Raw genomic sequence first — 20,000 nt, 5'->3', positions numbered from 1 at the left:
TAGTAACCTATTCTACCTACAATCGGTCATAGTTTTATTAACAATTTTATTTTATAGAATTGGCAAATGTGAAATCGTGGGGTGTATCGAACCGTAGGTCAAAAATGATACGAACCGAATCGTGAGTTGAGTGTGCCTACTAGCTACAGTAGCAGGGATGGGCAGGGGACTAGGTGGCGAGTCATAGCTGGCAGAGGTGCCAACATACATACAAGAGGTGGAAGGAAGAGGGAAAAGGAGGAGTGTGTACCATTCTTTCAGCAAAGCATTGTGTGTGTTTTTTTTTTCTTCTTTCACTTTTTTTCACTAAACATTATAATGTGTGTGTGTGTGTGTGTGTGTGTGTGTGTGTGTGTGTGTGTGTGTGTGTGTGTGTGTGTGTGTGTGTGTGTGTGTGTGTGTGTGTGTGTGTGTGTGTGTGTGTGTGTGTGTGTGTGCATTCACTCTAGTTGTGGAGATCTATGCCATCCTGCTATTGTTTTTGAGCAGAACTCTAGTCCAGACAACCATTGTTCTCTCTCCTCGAGTCCCCCCCAAACACACACACACACACACACACACACACATACACATACGCACACGAACACGCACACGCACACGCACACGCACACTCACACACACTCACACACACCCTAAACGGACATTTATTTCGGCTCATATTGCAGGAGCTTGTCACATTTTCCAACAATAAAGAAACCAAACAGGAACTTCAAAAAAAGACGAACACACCCAAGTGTCTGCCGTAACAAGATTATAATAATTTTATTCGTCCTCCACCCTCCCTCCATCCTCCCCTCCTGACCGATCATTTACAAGCATAGCCGTTTTCTTTTACCCGGGATTAACTTGAACGGTGTAAGGTATTGCCGAGCTGAATTACCTTGGCGTCAGGGCCTTTGTAAAGGTGCTTATGCCAGATTAAAAGTGCTTAAGTGGGCTAGCTTTACAAAGGTATCAGCATCTGTCCACGGCGCCGAGGAGAAAAGGAAACACAGTCTCACACACACGCACGCACACACACATGCACGCAGGCATGCACATGCACGCACTGCACGCACACACACACATGCACGCATGCATGCACACGCACACACGCACACACATGCACACATATACGCTCGCACGCACAAACACACAAACACATGCACGAGGTGATCGTTTTGAGGAGATCGGACCAAGTGATTCGTGAGTACTCCAATTCCTCTAACTTGCTAGAGAGAGAGAGAGAGAGAGAGAGAGAGAGAGAGAGAGAGAGAGAGAGAGAGAGAGAGAGAGAGAGAGAGAGAGAGAGAGAGCTCCATTATCGTCTGAAATGAGTCTTTTGCAAGGGCGTGATAGCCTAAACCGAAGTGTTTGGGCATGCACAGTCGATTTGCATCGGAAACTATTTTCACATTCCAACTGTCAGAAGTGTTCAGGCCTAAAATATTCAAGATGCCTCAACTCAGAGCAAAAAAAAAATCATCTGATGATTAATGATGCATAATTTGATGAATAATTTGTCATGTCTGATGGCTAGTCGAGGGACAGAAAAAACTGTTATGACGAGTCCAAATTAATGTCTAATTTCTGCTTGTGCAACAATGTGCATTCGGCGTATTCGTTTCCTTGCTTGTGGGCTTGTGTGTCAACAACATAGGCGGTGCGCACACACGCACCCACCCACACACACACACACACACACACACACACACACACACAGCACTAGTTCATATAGACAGCGTCATTCCTACTTTGCGGTGGTGGTGGGCTTTTGAGCAACAAATTCATGGCTCATCGAGGATCAGAGGGAACCTTTCTGTAAAACCCTGGGTGCAGACAGTACAGGCAGCAGCTCGATGATTGACGAGAGAGAGAGAGAGAGAGAGAGAGAGAGAGAGAGAGAGAGAGAGAGAGAGAGAGAGAGAGAGAGAGAGAGAGAGAGAGAGAGAGAGAGAGAGAGAGAGAGAGAGTGATGGTGATGTACTGCATATTAGGCCTATATTATAAATTTGTGTGTGAGAGTATAGCCAGAGAGACAGATGTAGACATAGTCACAGAATGAGAGACATGTTACGAGCAGGAGCTCGATGACAGATCTGTGCAAAGCTTCCCCTTGGCCAAGTACAGAGGAGTTAAGGCAGGGGATGAAATCATACATCCATTTGTTCAGCTGTTTTCCCCTCCTTTATCTTTCTTTCTTTCTTTCTTTCTTTCTTTCTTTCTTTCTTTCTGTCTTTCTTTCTTTGTTTTTCTTTCTTTCTTTCTTTCTTTCTTTCTTTCTTTCTTTCTTTCTTTCTTTCTTTCTTTCTTTCTTTCTGTCCTCCTGCCATGACTCTCGTCACCCAAGTTGTCAGAGAATCTGCAGTTGTTCCTCCTCTCTCCTCTCATCAAGGGCCAAACACACTGCTGTTGGGTTAGCTCATGATGTGCATGATGGATCATCTGATTTGAGTGAGGAAGAAGAAAAGAAAAACAAGTGAAAGGAAGAAAGGGATTTCTTTTTCTTGTTTTCTTGTGCCAAGCACGAGGATCTGATGAAGGAAAACGGGAGGCGTGCATCACCGTGTTGTTGAATGGTAGCTGGTGATGTTTATCATGTGATGTAATGTTGTGTTAAATGTCGCTTTCGATTGATCTAGCTGTGTGCTTTGACAACCCAAGAACCCAACCACGGCGGATCTCAGACATGTTTTTGTATAGGGCGTATAGAGGTGTGAGGCACGAACATTGAGTGTGTGTGTGTGTGTGTGTGTGTGTGTGTGTGTGTGTGTGTGTGTGTGTGTGTGTGTGTGTGCGTGCGTGCGTGCGTGCGTGCGTGCGTGCGTGCGTGCGTGCGTGCGTGCGTTTGTGTCTGTGTGTGCGAGTCCTGCTTTTCTACAGTCTCTAAAGTTTGTTTTCCACCCCACCTCCTTGCACTGTTTTCAAGGACAGGCTACTATTTGTGAGGAGGGATGGGAAATGCCCTCCTATCTGGTTTTAATTTCCCAGTCTCTGTCAAGTTTTTCACTCTTTCGCGGGGTTGGGTCTTCACAATGGTTAACGCTGTTTCCCTTTCTGCCCCCACCCCTCCGTCCTCTGGCCTTTTGACAAATGACACCCTGTTCTTACACGTTTGCACTGGTGAGTCTCATTGCACTTGATCTCTATTCTCTCTTCCCCCCTATTCCCTGATCTATGGTCTAATATCTCTAAATGAAAGTGACCACAATGTTGCACAACAAAAGAAAGGAAAGAAAGACAGAAGAAAGATGGATCTTTCTTGTAAGCAAGGCCCTAAATTTTCATCACCAGCCAAAATGGCTAGTAGATGCTGATCTTGCTAGCCAAACACAGCACTCAGTAATTGGTGAAAGCGGCCATAAAGTGGTCTTCCCTTTACTAGCCAAACTGAAGTTTCACCAGCATATGGCCGGTTGGCTGGTTTTGATTTAGAACCCTCTCTTGTATGGTTTAACACACGGCCAGAAAGAGCAGAAAGAAGGTTAGAGTAAAGATGGACCTCTCTTTTATACAGTAATGTGCTGCCACTGTCCATTTCTGTGGTGTGCGCTGAGGGAGAACAGCACAGGGAGGGAGGATGATGGCAATCACCTGCCTCAGCTCTCCCTCGCCCCCTGTTACGTGTAAGAATCTCTCTGTCTGTCTCTGTCTCTCTCTTTCTCCCCTCTTTCTTTATACCCTCTGTATATCTCCACTTCCCCATGTCTACCATCCTTTCCCCCTCTCTGTCACCCCTCTTTCATCATCCTTCTCTCTCTACCTCTAATATGTACATGTACACTGCCTTTTCCCTACCTCCCTTTTTTTGGTTCCTCCATTCTTCCTCCCCCTTCCTCCCTGCCTGGCCTTGCGGTGTGCGTGTGTGAGTGGGGGTCTTAATATTGGCCAATTGTCCATTCTCTCCTCCATCCTCCACCAACCCCCCCCCCCCTCTCTCTGTCTTATGGGAGTATTGTCAGAGTGGCTATAAAGACTGATGGTGGTGGGAAGCCAGCAGATAAGGGCTGCTCACGGGATTCATGACCTAAGTGGCCAAAACTGTGTGGTGTGTGTTTGTGCGTGCGTGCGTGCGTGCGTGCGTGCGTGCGTGCGTGTGGTAGAGGGGGTGCTGTGTTGTCATGAGGAGATTATTTCAACTTGTGTGTTTTCCTGCTGATGTACCTCATTTTTATCAGGCGCTGCTGGTATGACATAGAGGGCAATCATACAGAGAAAGAGAGAGAGGGAGAGAGAGAGAGGGGCAGAGAAGGGGGGGTAAAGATAGATAGAGAGCAAATACTCGTCAGACAGAGAGACATAAGGTTAAACTAATGGACCAGAGAAATCTGTATTGAGAGAGAGAGACAGAGATAGAGACAGAGACAGAGACAGAGACAGAGTGAAGTCGAGGCAAAGGCAGAGACAGAGACAGAGACAGAGACAGAGACAGAGAGTAAGGCAGAACGGCACAGGAGAAGGAAGAGGAGAGTGTTTTAGCTTCTTGTGTTTTATATAGGCCCTATTTGATCTGTACGACAGAACCTGCTAAAATGAATCACAGGCACAGGCACGGGCCCATCTGTCTCTATGATACCATGAGTCACAACTCTTTTGAAGATGAAAAGAAGTAGAAAGCAAGTCTTTTTCCCAGGAACATCCCTGAATGCATGCAGTGTTTTGCAATCTCTGACCTCATGTTTGTCAAGGCGGAGTTGGAACATGTGATGAAAAAGAAAAGAAAAGACTGCACAAAAAACAAAATGGAACTGAGTAGTGGTATCTTTAATCTTAATATCTTTTTCTGTTCAGCTTCCTGATATAAAATACATTATAATTAGGGCTGTAACGATATTGTATCGAACCGAGAAATCGTGATACACAGAGTCACGATACTGTATCGCGATACAAGGAGGCAGTATCGTGATACGCTCTTTTAATGTTTTGATACCCATCAGGCCAGAAAACAACCACATGATATGAAGTGATAGTGCTTCCAAGCATCATCATCATCATATAGAAACTTTAAAAAATGATCAGTCGCCTCTTGTAACCTATTCTACCTATAAACTATCAAAGTTTTTATTCATGAATTTTATAATGTTGGCAAATGGGAAATCGTGGGGTTTACCAAACCGTAGGTCATGAATCGTGATACAAACCGAATCATGAGTTGAGTGTATCGTTACACCCCTAATTATAATATATAACAATTGTAATGCTGAACAACAAACAAAAGATGAAAACAAAATTAATAATTAAACGGTGGGAAAGCTTCATTCCAGTGCCACATATTCCTAAAGACCTGGTTTTACCTGTTCAATTAGGGTAATCACCTGCTTGTATTGAACAGGTAAAATCAGGTCATTCAGGAACATGTGGCACTGGATTATCGCTACTGAATCCAGATCGTGAAAATGGCATGTTTTTGAGATGAGATGTTTATATGCTCCAATTAACAACTCGGGCAACAGCAGCAAAGGTGATTGTGTGAAGAAAAAAAATCAAAACAAAGCGTAATGGAAGTGATGTTGAAGTGGCACTGGAGGGTCTCTTGGGTGTCCCGGTGGTGTAGAGAGGGCTCATGTGGCCTCTTCATTACATGGCATTGCATTTGGCAGACGCTTTCTAACCAAAGCCAACCTCTTTCTCCAGACGGCTAGACGGAGCCTACTCAAGGAGCACTTGTGGAGGAGGAAGTGCACACTGTCAGCCAGTCACACGAACACACACATGCACAGGCAAGCACACACACACACACACACACACACACACACACACACACACACACACACACACACACACACACACAGAGAGAGAGAGAGAGAGAGAGAGAGAGAGACAGAGAGAGAGAGAGAGAGAGAGAGAGAGAGAGAGAGAGAGAGAGAGAGAGAGAGAGAGAGAGAGAGAGAGAAAGAGAGGACTTATTTTGCTGTTATGCCTCTCTTGCACTCTCTCCCTAACCTCTCCTCACTCTGTCTGTTTTGTCATCCTCTCCTCTCCCCCTCCTCTCTCTCTCCTTTCCTTTCCTCTCCTCTCCCCCTTCTCTCTCTCTCTCTCTCTCTCTCTCTTTCTCTCCTCTCCTCTCCTATCCCTCCCCTCTATTCATCCATCCATCCACACATCTCTCTCCCCCAGAGGCTTTAAGTCATGTCTTGTCTATTAGCTCTCTCCCTATCGTACTCCCTGGTGACTGCTCTGTCACAGGAGAGGAAGCAAGCAAGGGACTCCCTTGATGCCGCCTGACAGTCAAGTGCTAGAGCTCTGGGCCACACCTGGGCCATGCCTGGGCTGCGTCTGGGCCGCGTCTCATAGAGATACTCTGCCTCCCTTTCTCTCCTTCTCTCTTTCCCCTTATCTCTCTTCCTGCCTTTGTCTATACCCCATCTCTCATACACATCTCTTTCTCTCCTTTCCTTCTCTCCCTCTCCCTCCCTCTCTCTCACTCCCAATCCCACCGCCTTTCTCTTTAACTCTCTCCTCCTTCTCCATCTTTCTTGGCACAGCTCTCGCACATCTGGCCCGCGGCTGGGCAGCATGCGGCCCACATCCGCACCGGTCTCTGATGCTATCTGGGCCACTTGTCTGTATTTGAGGGAGGGGGGGTTGTCTCATTACACCTGCTGCCTGTGTTCTATCTAATCTGTCAATCTTGCATTGTAATTGGCTGAGAGAAAGTGAGGGAAAATAAGCCCCCAGCTCAATCTTCATCTCTTCATCACTTATTCCTCCTGTCACATCCACTTCCACTTCCTTTCTCTCGCTCTTTCTCTCTCTTTATCTATCGATCTGTCACTCTCTCTCCTCCTCTCAATCTCTCTCTCTCTCTCTCTCTCTCTCTCTCTCTCTCTCTCTCTCACACACACACACACACTTTCTTTTATAAACTACTTGTCTCACAGACACGTGTGCGTGTGTGTGTGTGTGTGTGTGTGTGTGTGTGTGCGTGCGTGCGTGCGTGCGTCCGTGCGTGCGTGCGTGCGTGTGTGTGTGTGAAAGAGGACATTGTATGCTCACATATCAGTAGAAATCTCTCTGTCTTTCTCTGTCTGTGTGGTAATCAGTGTGTGTTCACAAGTTAGATAGTATGGTACCAAACACATAGATTTGTCTTGCTCGCTCTGCCTCTGTATCTGTCTCTGTCTGTTGGTCTCTCTGTCTCTGTCTCTGTCTCTGTCTCTGTCTCTGTCTCTGTCTCTGTCTCTGTCTCTGTCTCTCTCTCTCTCTCTCTCCATCTCTATCTCTCTACGTCCATCCCTCTGGTAGATGAGTGTGTGACTGTGTGGCTGATGCTTCGTGAGGAGTCCAGGTGTCCTGACCACACCACTTGCCAGAGGGGGGCACATATTTGGATTGCTGATCAGCTGACCACAGACACACACGCACACGCACACACGCACGCACGCACGCACGGCACGCACGGCACGCACGCACGCACGCACGCACGCAAACACACATACACTGATAAAAATGATTTTTTGCCTTTGTAAATACAATGAGAACAATTAAAGTAATTTCTACATAAATTAATCAATTCTGAGAATTACTCAAACATGGCATGTGTTATTCACTGTAATGCTTGGAGTTTCTGCGTAATTGTGTGTCTAAACATTTAGTCAAATAAGTTCACTAAATGTAACCTGAGTAACTACAGTAAACATTGCTGATATATTGTTGCCATTATAATAACTACAGAAATTCAAGTAAAAGTTGCCGAACGCTGGTGTGACGTCAGATGGTAGACATGAATCACGTGCCCCTAGAGCTGCTTGTCTCACTTTACTGATCTGATGAACTTGATGCGTGCTTGGTGAAAATCTGAGTGTGCCGGTTCGCGGACCAAACTCGGCGTGCATTCAGTTCTGTCGGTGTTGTTGGTCGTCGGTTTTCCCTTTCCCGGACGTTTTGAAAGTGTGGAAATACACCACGGTTAAGGTAAGCACGCATAAATCAATTCAATGTGGAGGTTTGCAACTGCCGTTTGAACGCATTGTGGGCTATTGCAGCAAACGCATGGATATGTACATGTAGGAAAGTAGGACATTGGTAGGCTACGAACTAAGACATTTTTTGGGGGGTGAAATCATTGTTTTTACAACAACGGAAGCATGGTGAATTGTGGTTTTTTTCACGGGCAGAGCCGTTCTTATCCAGGGCTCTGTTCACGGATGGTTAGCTGGTGAAGTTGCTAGCACGACAAGTGTGCGCTATGATTAGGCTAGTTCCACATAGCAGTTTATGAAATGCAACCATATTGCTGCAAGGCGAACTGGAGTTATTTTTCAATTGTGAATCCATGCTAAATAAGCATGCATCGCTCACTTATGAAGGGGGGGTTACGGGGAAGACTAAGATGAAGAGGCTAGACAGACATGCGAAGTATTTTGAAGTGGAACAGTAACATCAGGAATTCTGGTCACTGATGTGGTAATTAGCGCGGTTTTGATTCTGATGACGTGGGAATTAAACGTTAGTTTTGTATTAAAATCAGATGTTAATCGATACATTGATATGGAGTGACGGTTGAATGAGAAGTAAAATGACGTGAGCCACGAATACAATGCTTTTGAGAGCGATTTTAGAATGATTTCATTTCACCGTTATTATCAAAGTAAGATGGCGCTGCCCTCGTGGCTGTGATATACAAAGTAGGAAGCATGATGGAGAGTAGATAACCTTAAATGCAGATGAAAATAAAGCCGTTTTCCTTATTAAAACGCGTTACACGACATTGTTGGGGCCGTTCTGATTTTGACATTAAGCTGGTTCAAGCATTTGGCAGCATAATGGTTAGATCTAAATGTCCCTTTCACTCTGTCTATTTTATCCATGAAGGCACAACCATTACAGGAGACTAGAGCTTCACACACTCTCCATAACCTAATTCTTGCCTACTTCAGTACACTAAAAAGCAAGTGACACAGTTTTGCCTCAATTGTCGCCAAAGATCATCATGCATCGTTTTTCGTTCTCAAAATGTTGAAACATTGTCATTATTGAAGTGGTTATTGTGCATATTATTAATTAATGGTCCACTGTGTTCGTTATTTTACAGGAAGAGCTGGAGCTTTTAACCCTTCACGAGGCACCCCATTAAGGGTAAGTTGACCACCCAATCAGAAGGCAGCCATGGGTAAGCGGTTAGGTGGGTGTCAGACTTGTAGCCCAATGGTTGCCGGTTCGACTTCCAACCTGCCAGGTTGGTGGGGGGAGTAATTAACCAGTGCTCTCCCCCATCCTCCTCCATGACTGAGTTACCCTGAGAAGGGTACCGTCCCGCCCCACTGCTCCCTTGGGGCGCCATTGGGGGCTGCCCCCTTGCACGGGTGAGGCATGAATGCAATTTCGTTGTGTGTGCAGTGAACACTGTGCGGTGGGCACTTTGGAGTTTACCAATCAGGCCTACACTTTTCACAATACAGCAAAAGGTGGCTATTTCGGGTACAAGCTATGTGTCAGGAATGTTGCTGCCTTATGCTTCAACTGCAGGTTTGCCTGCCTTTGCTGCAGTTTCTCAGATCATCTTGGTTTTGGATAGCATAGTTGTGAACTTGATTTTTATATCAAAGTCCAATCTCACGCACATCCAGATGCTTTTCGGGTGCAGGACATATGTCTGAGGAAGGGCCGGGGTGGCCCGAAACGTCACATTAAAATGAAGTAAATGGGAGCATCGGTGTTGCGGTTTTTCCTTTTTTCATTTTATGAACTTGATTTTTATCCCATGGCTATATACACAATCGCAGGACGACAAGTTGTTACCTTAAAACACCACATTAACACTCCCTTTTAAGTAAGCAATGAAATTTGATAGAAAAAAACTTAATTTGTTAGAATGAGCTAAATGGATGTTCTTTTTTCCCCCCCAGTGTCTTCCTGCCTGCTCAGATGTCCACCACAGCAAAGCTGCGAGTCATTTTTGATGATCTTACTGTGCGCAAATTGATTCTACCATCCGGTATCCCCAGTACTCTTCAGGATCTCAAGCTTGTCATCCAGAGCACATTCAGCACTCCAGATGGCTTTTCTCTAATGTATCAAGATGTGGAGTTCGGGGGCCAATTCTTTACACTGACCTCTATAGAAGATGTGCAAGACAGGGGTACGCTCAAAGTTGTTAAAGTTGAACCAGTCATTGTAGATCTCTGTGCAGTGGAAGAATCAGATGGCGTGTCATCCACATCTTTAGCATCTCAGGACACAATTTTGCTCTCGTCATCATCTGATGAAAGTCCCTTGTCCCAACCATGGCCAAGAAATGTTGAAATTGGAGAAACAAAAGAGGCAATGGAAGAAGAGAGGGTGGTTCTACTCACAGAAGTGAAAAAGAACAACAACGAGGAGATTATCCGTGAGAAAATGGAGAAGACCTTTTCGTATCGACGGTTGGAGGTTGTCAACCAGATGCCCTCAGTCCCAGATGTCATGGCGAGATGGCCTGCCCTTTTCTATGAGTCTCAGGTAAACATGAATGTTTATGTCACACCTTCAATGCTGTCATGAGATATTTTGAAGTTAATTCAGGTGAAAGGTCTTTAATTCATTCATATAGCTTTTATTTATACACATCTGAAATTAACCGGTCCATAAGTAGAAATAAAGAAGAGATTGTACACCATCTACATACATGCATTTCCTCCAATCTAAAACACTTCAATGTGTGTCTGTGTGTTGTATGCTTGTGTCTTCCTTTCTTTGTTTTTAGGTAAAGGAGGAGTTCAAGAGGATCACAACTATCCATCTGGACCAAACCTTTTTGACTAAGATGGATCTCTACACTCCAAAACTCCTGACCATCTTCAAGACAAAGGGTGGGACTGCAGGCACAAAAATAAACAGCGTCTTGGAGTCACTCAGTCAGGTGAGAACATAAAAAAGAACAATCTGTGCATTTCTAACCCCACTTATCTGTAATATAGAGCCTAGGGTTACTTGCCTGTTACATTTGCAGGTGTCCACACACTATATCTGTTCTCCTTTCTGTCTGATGACTTGGTCACATTTGCTTTTTGTGAAAGCCCAGATGGTGACTTATCAGCCACTGGAGTACATCAGTTAGGGGCAAAATAATATTACAGTACATCCTGCTAATAAGACCTGCAGATAATCAATGTGAGCTGTGTCAAGTCCCTGAAAAGCTGGCCTGTATCCAGATGTCTCTTCCATGTTCTGTACACTTCAGACAGACACACAAGATATTCTTGGCACAGCTCACATTGAAGTTGTCATCTTGCACTGCCTGAGGGACTTCAGTGAATGGTCACCACCTTATGGCTCATCAAGGCATGAGGCAATGGCAAAATGCAACTAAAGCATAAGCCAAAATGGAGCTGAACAGAGAAATGGTCTGTGGATGCCACCTAACGAATCACTAATTTTAAGGGGATGTCTTGAAAATAACCTTTCATTTCCACCTGTTGCCTTTAAAATTCACACAGCAGTCCGTGATATGGATTCGCTATCAGTGTTGTATAATTGACTTGAAACGTCATTCTATTGTTTTGGTGTTCCTTTGCTCTTTTAAGCATTGAAGTTATTTATGCTGTTGTTTTTTTTATACAGAAACAGATCTATAGCCATGATGCGGTCATCCGTTGTCTGATCCATTTCCTGGGAGAATCGGCAGAGGAGCTCATTAAAGACTACCAGGTGTGTGTCCCGATGTGTCTGTGAACCTATTGAACGCAGGTCTTAAACAACTACCATCCTTGTAATGCCATGTATGTGTGTAGGAGGCTGTAGTAGATATGCACTTGAGTATCTCTATGTTGGCACTTCATGTATGTATGTATGTACCTGTTTTTTGTTTTGTTTATTGTTTTTTGGCGTCATGTGTATCAGTGTTGTGTGTATGTGGCAGCTATGTATGTCCAAGACCAATTTCCTTCGGGACCATTAAAAAGAATCTTGAATCTTTCCTACCCCTTTTACAATGGCTGCATTTTTAAGTATTGGAATGTATGGGTTGTTCCATTTTTGACTACTTATTTGTGTTGTGTTTAGCAGGATGTTTCCAAGGATGCCATCGAACAAGACATCAAAGACCATGAGATCAAGATCCTTGTGCTGGGCAGTGCTGCAGAGGGTGTCCCCCCAACTGATGTCATCATTGTGATCGATGGTACAGAGGTATTGGGTGGTTGTAAAACACTCACCAATGCTTGCATTTTGCTCATGGGCTTTGTGTACTCCCTAGATCTCAGATATCCCCCAAAATTGCAATATACATTTGAAGTTTTTCAAAAGTTGTTTTTGGAGTTGGATGATTTTAAGTTCTCCCCCAAAGTGGATTCTCTGTGGAGGAAACTGGTACTGTAAAAGGGAAATGAAACTACAGCACATGCGGCACAGATGCAATTGAATTGTGAGCTTGTTCATAACTGTTCATGAAGGGCTTTGAGTTATGCGTCTTGCTCTTTAGTGTAGGTTTATTTAAGGACTTGATTAATGTAAAAATGGGCCTGTACAGGTTGGATTTGTCTTTCTTTTCATTCTTTTTTACTTTGAATTTCATTACTGTGTACTATAGGTCCAGTTATTAAGTTCCCTCTCAGTCTTTGCATCATTTATAGGACCCACATCACTCACCAGTACTTGCATTCTGCTCATGGGCTTTGTGTACTCAATAAGTATGTGCATCCCAGTTTGGAGCATATCGGAGCTTTAAAGTTTTTCAAAAGTTGCGTTTGGATGACTTCAACATTCTCCAAAAAGTGGGTTCTTTGAGGGTAAATCTACTACTGTAAAAGGAGAATATGCCATTGTATATTACGGATGAGTGACTTCACTTTGAAGTCTGTGTGCATAAGTCTGAGTTATGCGTCTTGCTAGGTTTGTTCAACAAGTTCAATAATGTACAGATGGACATGGGCAACTTATTGCGTTTTTCTTTTATTTTAAAGAATTTTATTCTTTGAATATTTTATTATTGTGCACTATAGGCCAATTAGTTGGTTCCCTTGCAAACATTTTCCGTCCCAAGGCTAACTCATTCCTCACTTACGTGAACCACACACACACACACACACACACACACAGACACAGACGCGCGCGCGCACGCATGCAGTTTGTTTCATATAAATTGGCCCAGACCAGAGATTACTTTTATACCGTTCTGTGATCAAATGTTTCTGGATTACTTCTCTTAATGGTACATTAAGAACAAGAGCTAAGCTAAATTGAGATAGATGATAACAGTAAGACAGAGGTCAAGTTTAGATAACCAGTCAAGCAGAACTTGAGAAGAAGGATCACAGATGAGGGAACAGAAAATGAGTCAACTCTATTCATCCTTCTTCTCAAATATTGCTCAACTGTTTATCTCAACTTCACCTCCTTTGTCTTAGTTATATCACAGAATACAGTGTCTCTGAACATTTCAAGAAAGGCCACAAAGTGGACCCTCCCTACTCTGTCTCTCTCGCGCACACACACGCTTAAACACGCTCCCATTCCTATTTTTTTTGCTTTTTTCCCCCAGTGTTTTATTGAACGTTTCATTTTTATCATCTTGAAGAATTTAATTGTATCTTGAAGAATTTTATATTGTCATGTACAAAATGCCCACTTTTTTGTATGCAGGTTTTGCGTTGAAAAATAAATGGCAAAATTCTGGATATTGTGTCTTCATTTTTCAGGGAGATATTAATCTGTGTAAATGAGTAATATTTACTTATAGTTTTTACGTGCAAAACGGTGTACTAGGTTTTTACTAGTAAATCTTAATCAAAACATTACTAAGTAAAAAATACTTGCTTTCAGCTGTGAACATTACTTTGGTATTACTAGTAAAAAACTGTAAGGAGTTGCAAGTAAATTTTACTTAAAATTTGCCTTGTTAAATTTACTTAGTATTTTTGTGTGCAAAAGGTGTACAAGGTTTTTCTAAGTAAACCATGGTCCATATTTTTATCAGTGTATGCACACAGGCGTGCGCAAAAGCACACACACACATGCGCGCGTGCGCACACACATACACAGACACACACTCTCTCTCTCTCTCTTCTCCATCTTCACCACAGACGTGCGGAGGTGCTGGCCTTAGATTTGTGTTTCAAAATCCCTGACGATGTAGGGCATTCATTACTCCTGAATGGAAATGATCAGAAGGCAGTCGAGCCAACCTGTTGACAGTGAAGCTTTGGACCATGTGCAGTTCTGCACTAAAGATGGTCGAAGTGACAAAGACCAGCTGTCAATCGAGAGAGAGGGAGAGAGAGAGAGAATGTGATCTGTGTGTGTGTGTGTGTGTGTGTGTGTGTGTGTGTGTGTGTGTGTGTGTGTGTGTTTTAAGCCAAATTTGGATTGTGCGATGATAAATGTATATCTGTCAATCCAAATTAAAAAAGTAAATTGTGTGTGTGAGTGTTTGTGTGTGTGTGTGCCAGTCAGACTGTCTGAAATAGTATGAAATAGTAAATGTTGTCTCAGCCTTGGGTCCTCCTTCTCCTTAGATGTTTAACTGTGTGTGTGTGTGTGTGTGTGCGCGCGCGTGTGTGTGTGTGTGTTTGCGTGTGTGTGTGTGTACGCAAGCCACAGTAGACCTGCCGCCTTTGACCTGATTTAAACTTGCGGAGGGAGTCATCCTTTGTGACGGAGGATCCCTGTGTGTGTGAGAGAGTGTGTGCGTGCATGTGTGTGTTTGTCCTTGTTGCGGAGCATCCCTAAGCCTTAGCTAACCTCTAAAGATCAGATCAGATCAGTCTCTCCTGGAGGGACTCGGGAATTCCATGAAGTGCCTAGAGGGAGAGGAGGGAGTACAGAGGGGCGGACGGAGAAGAGAGAGGAGGTGGGAGGGGGACGGACAGAGTACAGTAGAGCGGGATGAAGGGAGAGAGAGTGAGGAGAACAGTTGAGGTAAAGTGGAGGGGGGGGGTGGCTGAGGCACAGAGAGGCGGCGGAGCAGCTGAGGTGAGGTGAGCTTAGGTGAAGCAAGGCAAAGGCCAGACAAAAGCCTAAGGTTGCACCTAGTTAAACAGCAGAAGCTCCAAAAGGCCATTGTAGCAGATAAGATCATCTTCTCTCTGAGGTATTCGGGGATTCCTTGAAGTCCCTAGAGGAGGAGGAGGAGGGAGGGAATGGCGTGAAGCTGAGAGATAGGAGGGAGAGACACTGAGAGAGAGAAGGCAGAGCAGCTGAGGTGAGGTGATCTTAGGTGAAGTAAGACCAGGTCAAGGCAAAAGGCAAGGGTGCTCCATCTCCATATAAAATAGTTTGGCAAATGTAGCCTAACGTTGGCATGCTGATGCAAGGTCGACGGTGAAACAATGACGCATGCAAATAATAATCGATCTACTTCCCCAATCATAGCCTACTGAAAATGCCCAGTATGTCCAACGTGTTTTACACATTCAAATAGGCCTACTCCCACTAAAGACATCTCCCAACCTCAACGACGAGTGTTGCCAGTGCACATTTCGCCCCTAGCACCACACACGTGGACAGCTCGCAATGCAAAAATAGGTAGGCTATAGGCCTATAGTTAATATTTGTGCTGGCATTTTTGTTTCAGTTGTAACGAGGATTATAGCAGCTGAAGACTTGATTTCTTCTAGCCTACGGGAGTACTTTTTTAGTTTGGTATAATTACGGACAATGCAAATAACTGTTTTTTGTGACATGCGGACATTTTTGGAGGGAATATAATCGAAAGTCCCGCAACCTGGTTTATTGTTTTGTGACGTGCATGTGGATGAGCTTTATTGAAGTTTCATGTAATAGGCCTACTGAGCAGTGAACTGAAAGTGAAAATAGGCTATATGCCATTTTTACAACATGGCATTTTTCTCGGGTGCTATGAGTTATTGTTTTGCACCGAGTAGGAAACGTTTGACGCCATGCCACTCACAGTGAGTGACCATATTATTTCTCATCATTGTCGGCAAAGGGTAGGGCCTTCAACCATAGCCTATTGTATAGTTTGGTCTTTTTGTAGCCTGTAAGCCAATCCCCCCGTGAAACTGTAACGCGCTTCACATACGAGTAGTGCCGCGGTTTCAGCACCATGGACAGAGGGCGCAAGTCCATTTAGGCGGCAGGCATGTCGTTAGCCTACTCCACGGCAAATGCCGTTTTTGGGAAAAATATTAAAGTAGTCGCTATTTCTAAGTAGCCTATGTAATGGTCTACTTTGAGACTGTTTTAGATTTGCCTATGAAATGCATCTCTCATGCGAAAGCAAAGGAGAGATAGGCCTATATCGCCCCCCTGTTTATAATCGCAAATTACGCATGGCCACAGACAGCGCGGAGACCCAGAACAGTTTCATATTCTAGATAAACCGATAGACCCGCTGATCTGTCTTTTTTAATACACAATACACAAACACAGTAATAGACCATTTTCAATAGCCCACATACAATATAACTGTCCACTTTTCCCAGCCTCTCTACTACAACCAAAATGGTTGGTAAGCCTACATCCACAAGCGAGAGCTGAGCCAGAACTTTAGTTGGACTCCCTCTATCTACGTCATAGAGGCTCTGCCAGTGAGGAGCCCAATACTTCAGAAGTAGCTGTAAAATGATACATTTTCATAAAAAATATTGCAGTTTGGCTTTGTTATAGACTGTGAATTTCACATATATGTTTCAAAACACCTCTCCTGACAACATCCAGTATATATTTAGTTATAAATTTAACCTAAACGTTACCCTTTAAATAATAGGGTTTTACCGTTCTCCTGTACCTTCAACCGTTCTCTAGGTATGGCAGTGCACATTTTACCTCCAAGCTAGCAGTTAACATTGAGTCCTATGAAACCAGTTAGCCGCGAACTGGTCTCATAGGACTCAATGTTATTTAACTCAAGGGGAGGTGTATTATTATTTAACTCAAGGAGAGGTGTAAAATAAGCTTATTTCCAAAAATGGGACAGTATCACTTTAACTAATGTGTGAATTACTGTAACCACGTCACTACGTTTCATGCCTCTTGAACTCAGTCACGATTACACTTGGCACAGCTTAGTGGGAGGTGATGTATTCAAATGTGTGGCGGGGATTTTAAATTTCTGAAACCGAGATGATCGCTTAATGACCTCGTACGTACGTGGCTGTGTGTGTGCGTGTGCGTGTGCGTGTGCGTGTGCGTGCGCGCGCGTGTGTGTGTGTGTCGAGTTGAGAGGGTGAACAAGGGAGCACTTGGTTGCAAGGCTTGTCGGGGGATTACACTTAAGTATTTACTATTGTCAACAGGGTTGTTACAGTAGTAATGGATGCAATGAGCTCATGGGTAGTATTCTAAGAAAGTGTTTAAGTGATGAACCTGGCTAGGTTCACCTGCATGAAGTGGCAAATTGCTAATAGATATCCCACAGCTGTCATTTAGTCAAGAAAAGTAGGACTCCAGGCTCTTATATTAGATGATTTACCGTACCACTACTTCAAGGTTAATTTAAACTGGATTACTCTTTAGGCAGGTTCTTGGCATACTCCGTTGCTCTGAGTAGTTGTACTGTCAAGCAAGGATAACGTTTCCTTCCCCTTACATCGCTTTTGTGGTTAGGTATTTCTTTCTATTTCTTTGTGAAAATATGTTTTTTTATATCAGGAGCTTTCAATGGAAGTGAATGTGTTGCATACAGTATATGGAGTGTTTTGTAAAGAGAAAACGCCAAATGTTTTGATTCTGTTGGATGGTTGTTGGGAGGATGATCTGGTTAGGAGGCCTTCAGGTGGGGTTAAAATAATAATAAAAAAACTAACATTTACATAAAAGGTTTACGATGACCACAGAGGAGGACACTGTCAAAATGCCAAACCAATGCTTCACACCACATTAAACAATCAAATGTTTCGTCCCACGTTCAGTCATCCCTCTGTTTAGTCCTCATGGATTAAGCCATTCTTTTTCTTCTTTTCACAGTGTTGTCTGGTGTTCTGATCTACTGAGTGCCATGAGGCTTTGGTCCATCAGGTAGGTCTTCCCTTTCTTCTCATTTTGGAAGCATCGCTCACTATGAAGTTATGTTTTGAATCTATGTCTGCCTTGTATGCATGGAGGTCTGTGTCCTCTGTCTTGCCTATATCTGTGACCGAGGCTGGGGGTTACTGTGGTCCCAGGCTCCATGTTTTGTTTGTCCGATGGTGCTCCATTCCCCAATAAGTGCCATAGTCCTGTGATGATAGATGTACACTATGTCTTGTTCAGGGATGCAAAATGGATTTTAGTGAAAACTGAAACCTAAAAACTGAAAAAATTACCTAGTATCAGTTGTTGTAATGACCAAAAGATCGGTTGTGGACACTAGGGTGGAATCCTTCTTAGAATATCCTATTTGGCTTTTCCAGCCTTACTAACGTGGTCCTATTCTGCTGTTTACCTGTGTGTGTGTGTGTGTGTGTGTGTGTGTGTGTGTGTGTGTGTGTGTGTGTGTGTGTGTGTGTGTGTGTGTGTGTGTGTGTGTGTGTGTGTGTGTGTGTGTGTGTGTGTGTGTGTGTGTTGCTCATGTGTGTTTACGATTTACTACTGGCGTGGGTGTGGGTTTGCGTCATGGTTCGGATATCCCTGCTTGTTTACACGATGGGGATTTTTCCCTCTTCCTCCTCCAACAGAGAAATCCCTCGATTCACTCTGTGTGTGTATGTGTGTCCATGTGTGTATGCATTGGCCTGTCTATGTCCTCACATAACCCTTACCTTGTTTGTGTGTGTGTGTGTGTGTGTGTGTGTGTGTGTGTGTGTGTGTGTGTGTGTGTGTGTGTGTGTGTGTGTGTGTGTGTGTGTGTGTGTGTGTGTGTGTGAGTGTGTGTGTGTGTTTGTGTCAGTCAGTGCACGTCAGTGGCTAATGCCGTTATCACGGGGATTAACTTGTTTAAACTTGGAACCTGTGTCATTTGATTCACGGTGTAGTGTGAGACTTACTGTTGCGTAGTACACCTGTGTTTGGAAGTTGTGTAAGATCTATACTGTATTATGAGAGCTATACTGCTATGATGCCATATTTGTTGACAGATGTGAAACAGGATAGCAAGGTAGCGCTTCTGTGGGTAATCTGTAATCTTTACATCTTTCCACTCTTTCCGCACTTTTACGGTGGATGGCATAATTTATCAATTTCTAAGTCTCATTTGGTTGTTAGTTTGTAAGGAATGAAATTTGTTGAACATGTATGTCGAATAATTTCTCAAACATATAACATGACGAAAGTATTTATCGGTAAATGGGTTGTTTACTCTACTGCTGCAGAATTGAATATGCAGGACTTCGTGGCCGAATGGTCAGGGAGGTGGTCTTAAGATCAGAGGGTTGGAGGTTTGAATCTCACCCTTACCCTCACGCACGCACACACACACACACACACACACACACACACACACACACACACACACACACACACACACACACACACACACACACACACACACACACTCACACACACACACACACACACACTCACACACACACACACACACACACACACACACACACACACACACACACACACACACACACACACACACAAACACACACACACACACACACACACACACACACACACACACACACACACTCAAAAGATGAATGCCTAGTCACTGTAGCAGACAGTAGGACGTTGCCATGCAAATTCATTTTGTTAACAAGCTGTTGACATGCAAATGGGTCGACATGTGAATGAGAAGCGGCAGCGAGGTCAATGTTGTGTAAATGTGCGTGCATGCAATGGATGCGTGTTCCCATGTGTGTGTATACAGAACATGTGTGTGCCTGTGCGTGCCTGTGCGTGCGTGCGTGCGTTTATGTGTGTATGTTGGTCTTCGTGATTCTTTGCCCTTGCCTTCACATTCTCTTCTCACGACTCACTACGAAGAGGCCACTTGCTCTTGGTGAGAGATCCCCGGTCCCCAGCCCAGCAGGTCGCACGGCCCCCCACTTTAATCGAAAACAGAACAGAGCAGAACAGAAACACAAAGCAACAGGAGAATGAAAGAGCAACAACAAAAGAACATCTTCTTGGACAGTCATCTAAAAGACAAATATTATTTTGCCTTGAACCGGATGAGTTGCATTTGACTTGCAAATGCTCTTACAAAACAAAAAGCC

The 20,000-nt window shown here is 43.9% G+C and overlaps 1 protein-coding gene and 1 long non-coding RNA gene across 2 annotated transcripts in view; both read left to right on the top strand.

Moving 5' to 3' along the window:
• Positions 1-20,000, top strand: part of LOC134467237 (uncharacterized) — a 141,409-nt gene that overhangs the window by 61,199 nt on the left and 60,210 nt on the right. The window contains exon 2 of the long non-coding RNA XR_010038480.1: positions 17,824-17,874. This is a non-coding gene — a long non-coding RNA (uncharacterized LOC134467237). The remainder of the gene's footprint in view (positions 1-17,823; positions 17,875-20,000) is intronic.
• LOC134467236 (uncharacterized) lies at positions 7,641-13,566 on the top strand. Its single transcript, XM_063221147.1, has 6 exons — positions 7,641-7,893; positions 9,014-9,057; positions 9,828-10,419; positions 10,664-10,819; positions 11,521-11,607; positions 11,962-13,566. Exons 3-6 carry the CDS (start codon positions 9,847-9,849, stop codon positions 12,274-12,276), a joined length of 1,131 nt encoding a protein of 376 aa, XP_063077217.1. The 5' UTR covers positions 7,641-7,893; positions 9,014-9,057; positions 9,828-9,846; the 3' UTR covers positions 12,277-13,566.

The sequence above is a fragment of the Engraulis encrasicolus genome, chromosome 17 (genome assembly GCF_034702125.1).
Source record: "Engraulis encrasicolus isolate BLACKSEA-1 chromosome 17, IST_EnEncr_1.0, whole genome shotgun sequence".
Lineage (NCBI taxonomy): Eukaryota > Metazoa > Chordata > Actinopteri > Clupeiformes > Engraulidae > Engraulis > Engraulis encrasicolus.
The sequence above is the reverse complement of the archived record's forward strand: the minus strand, read 5'-3'. Positions and strand labels throughout refer to the sequence as shown.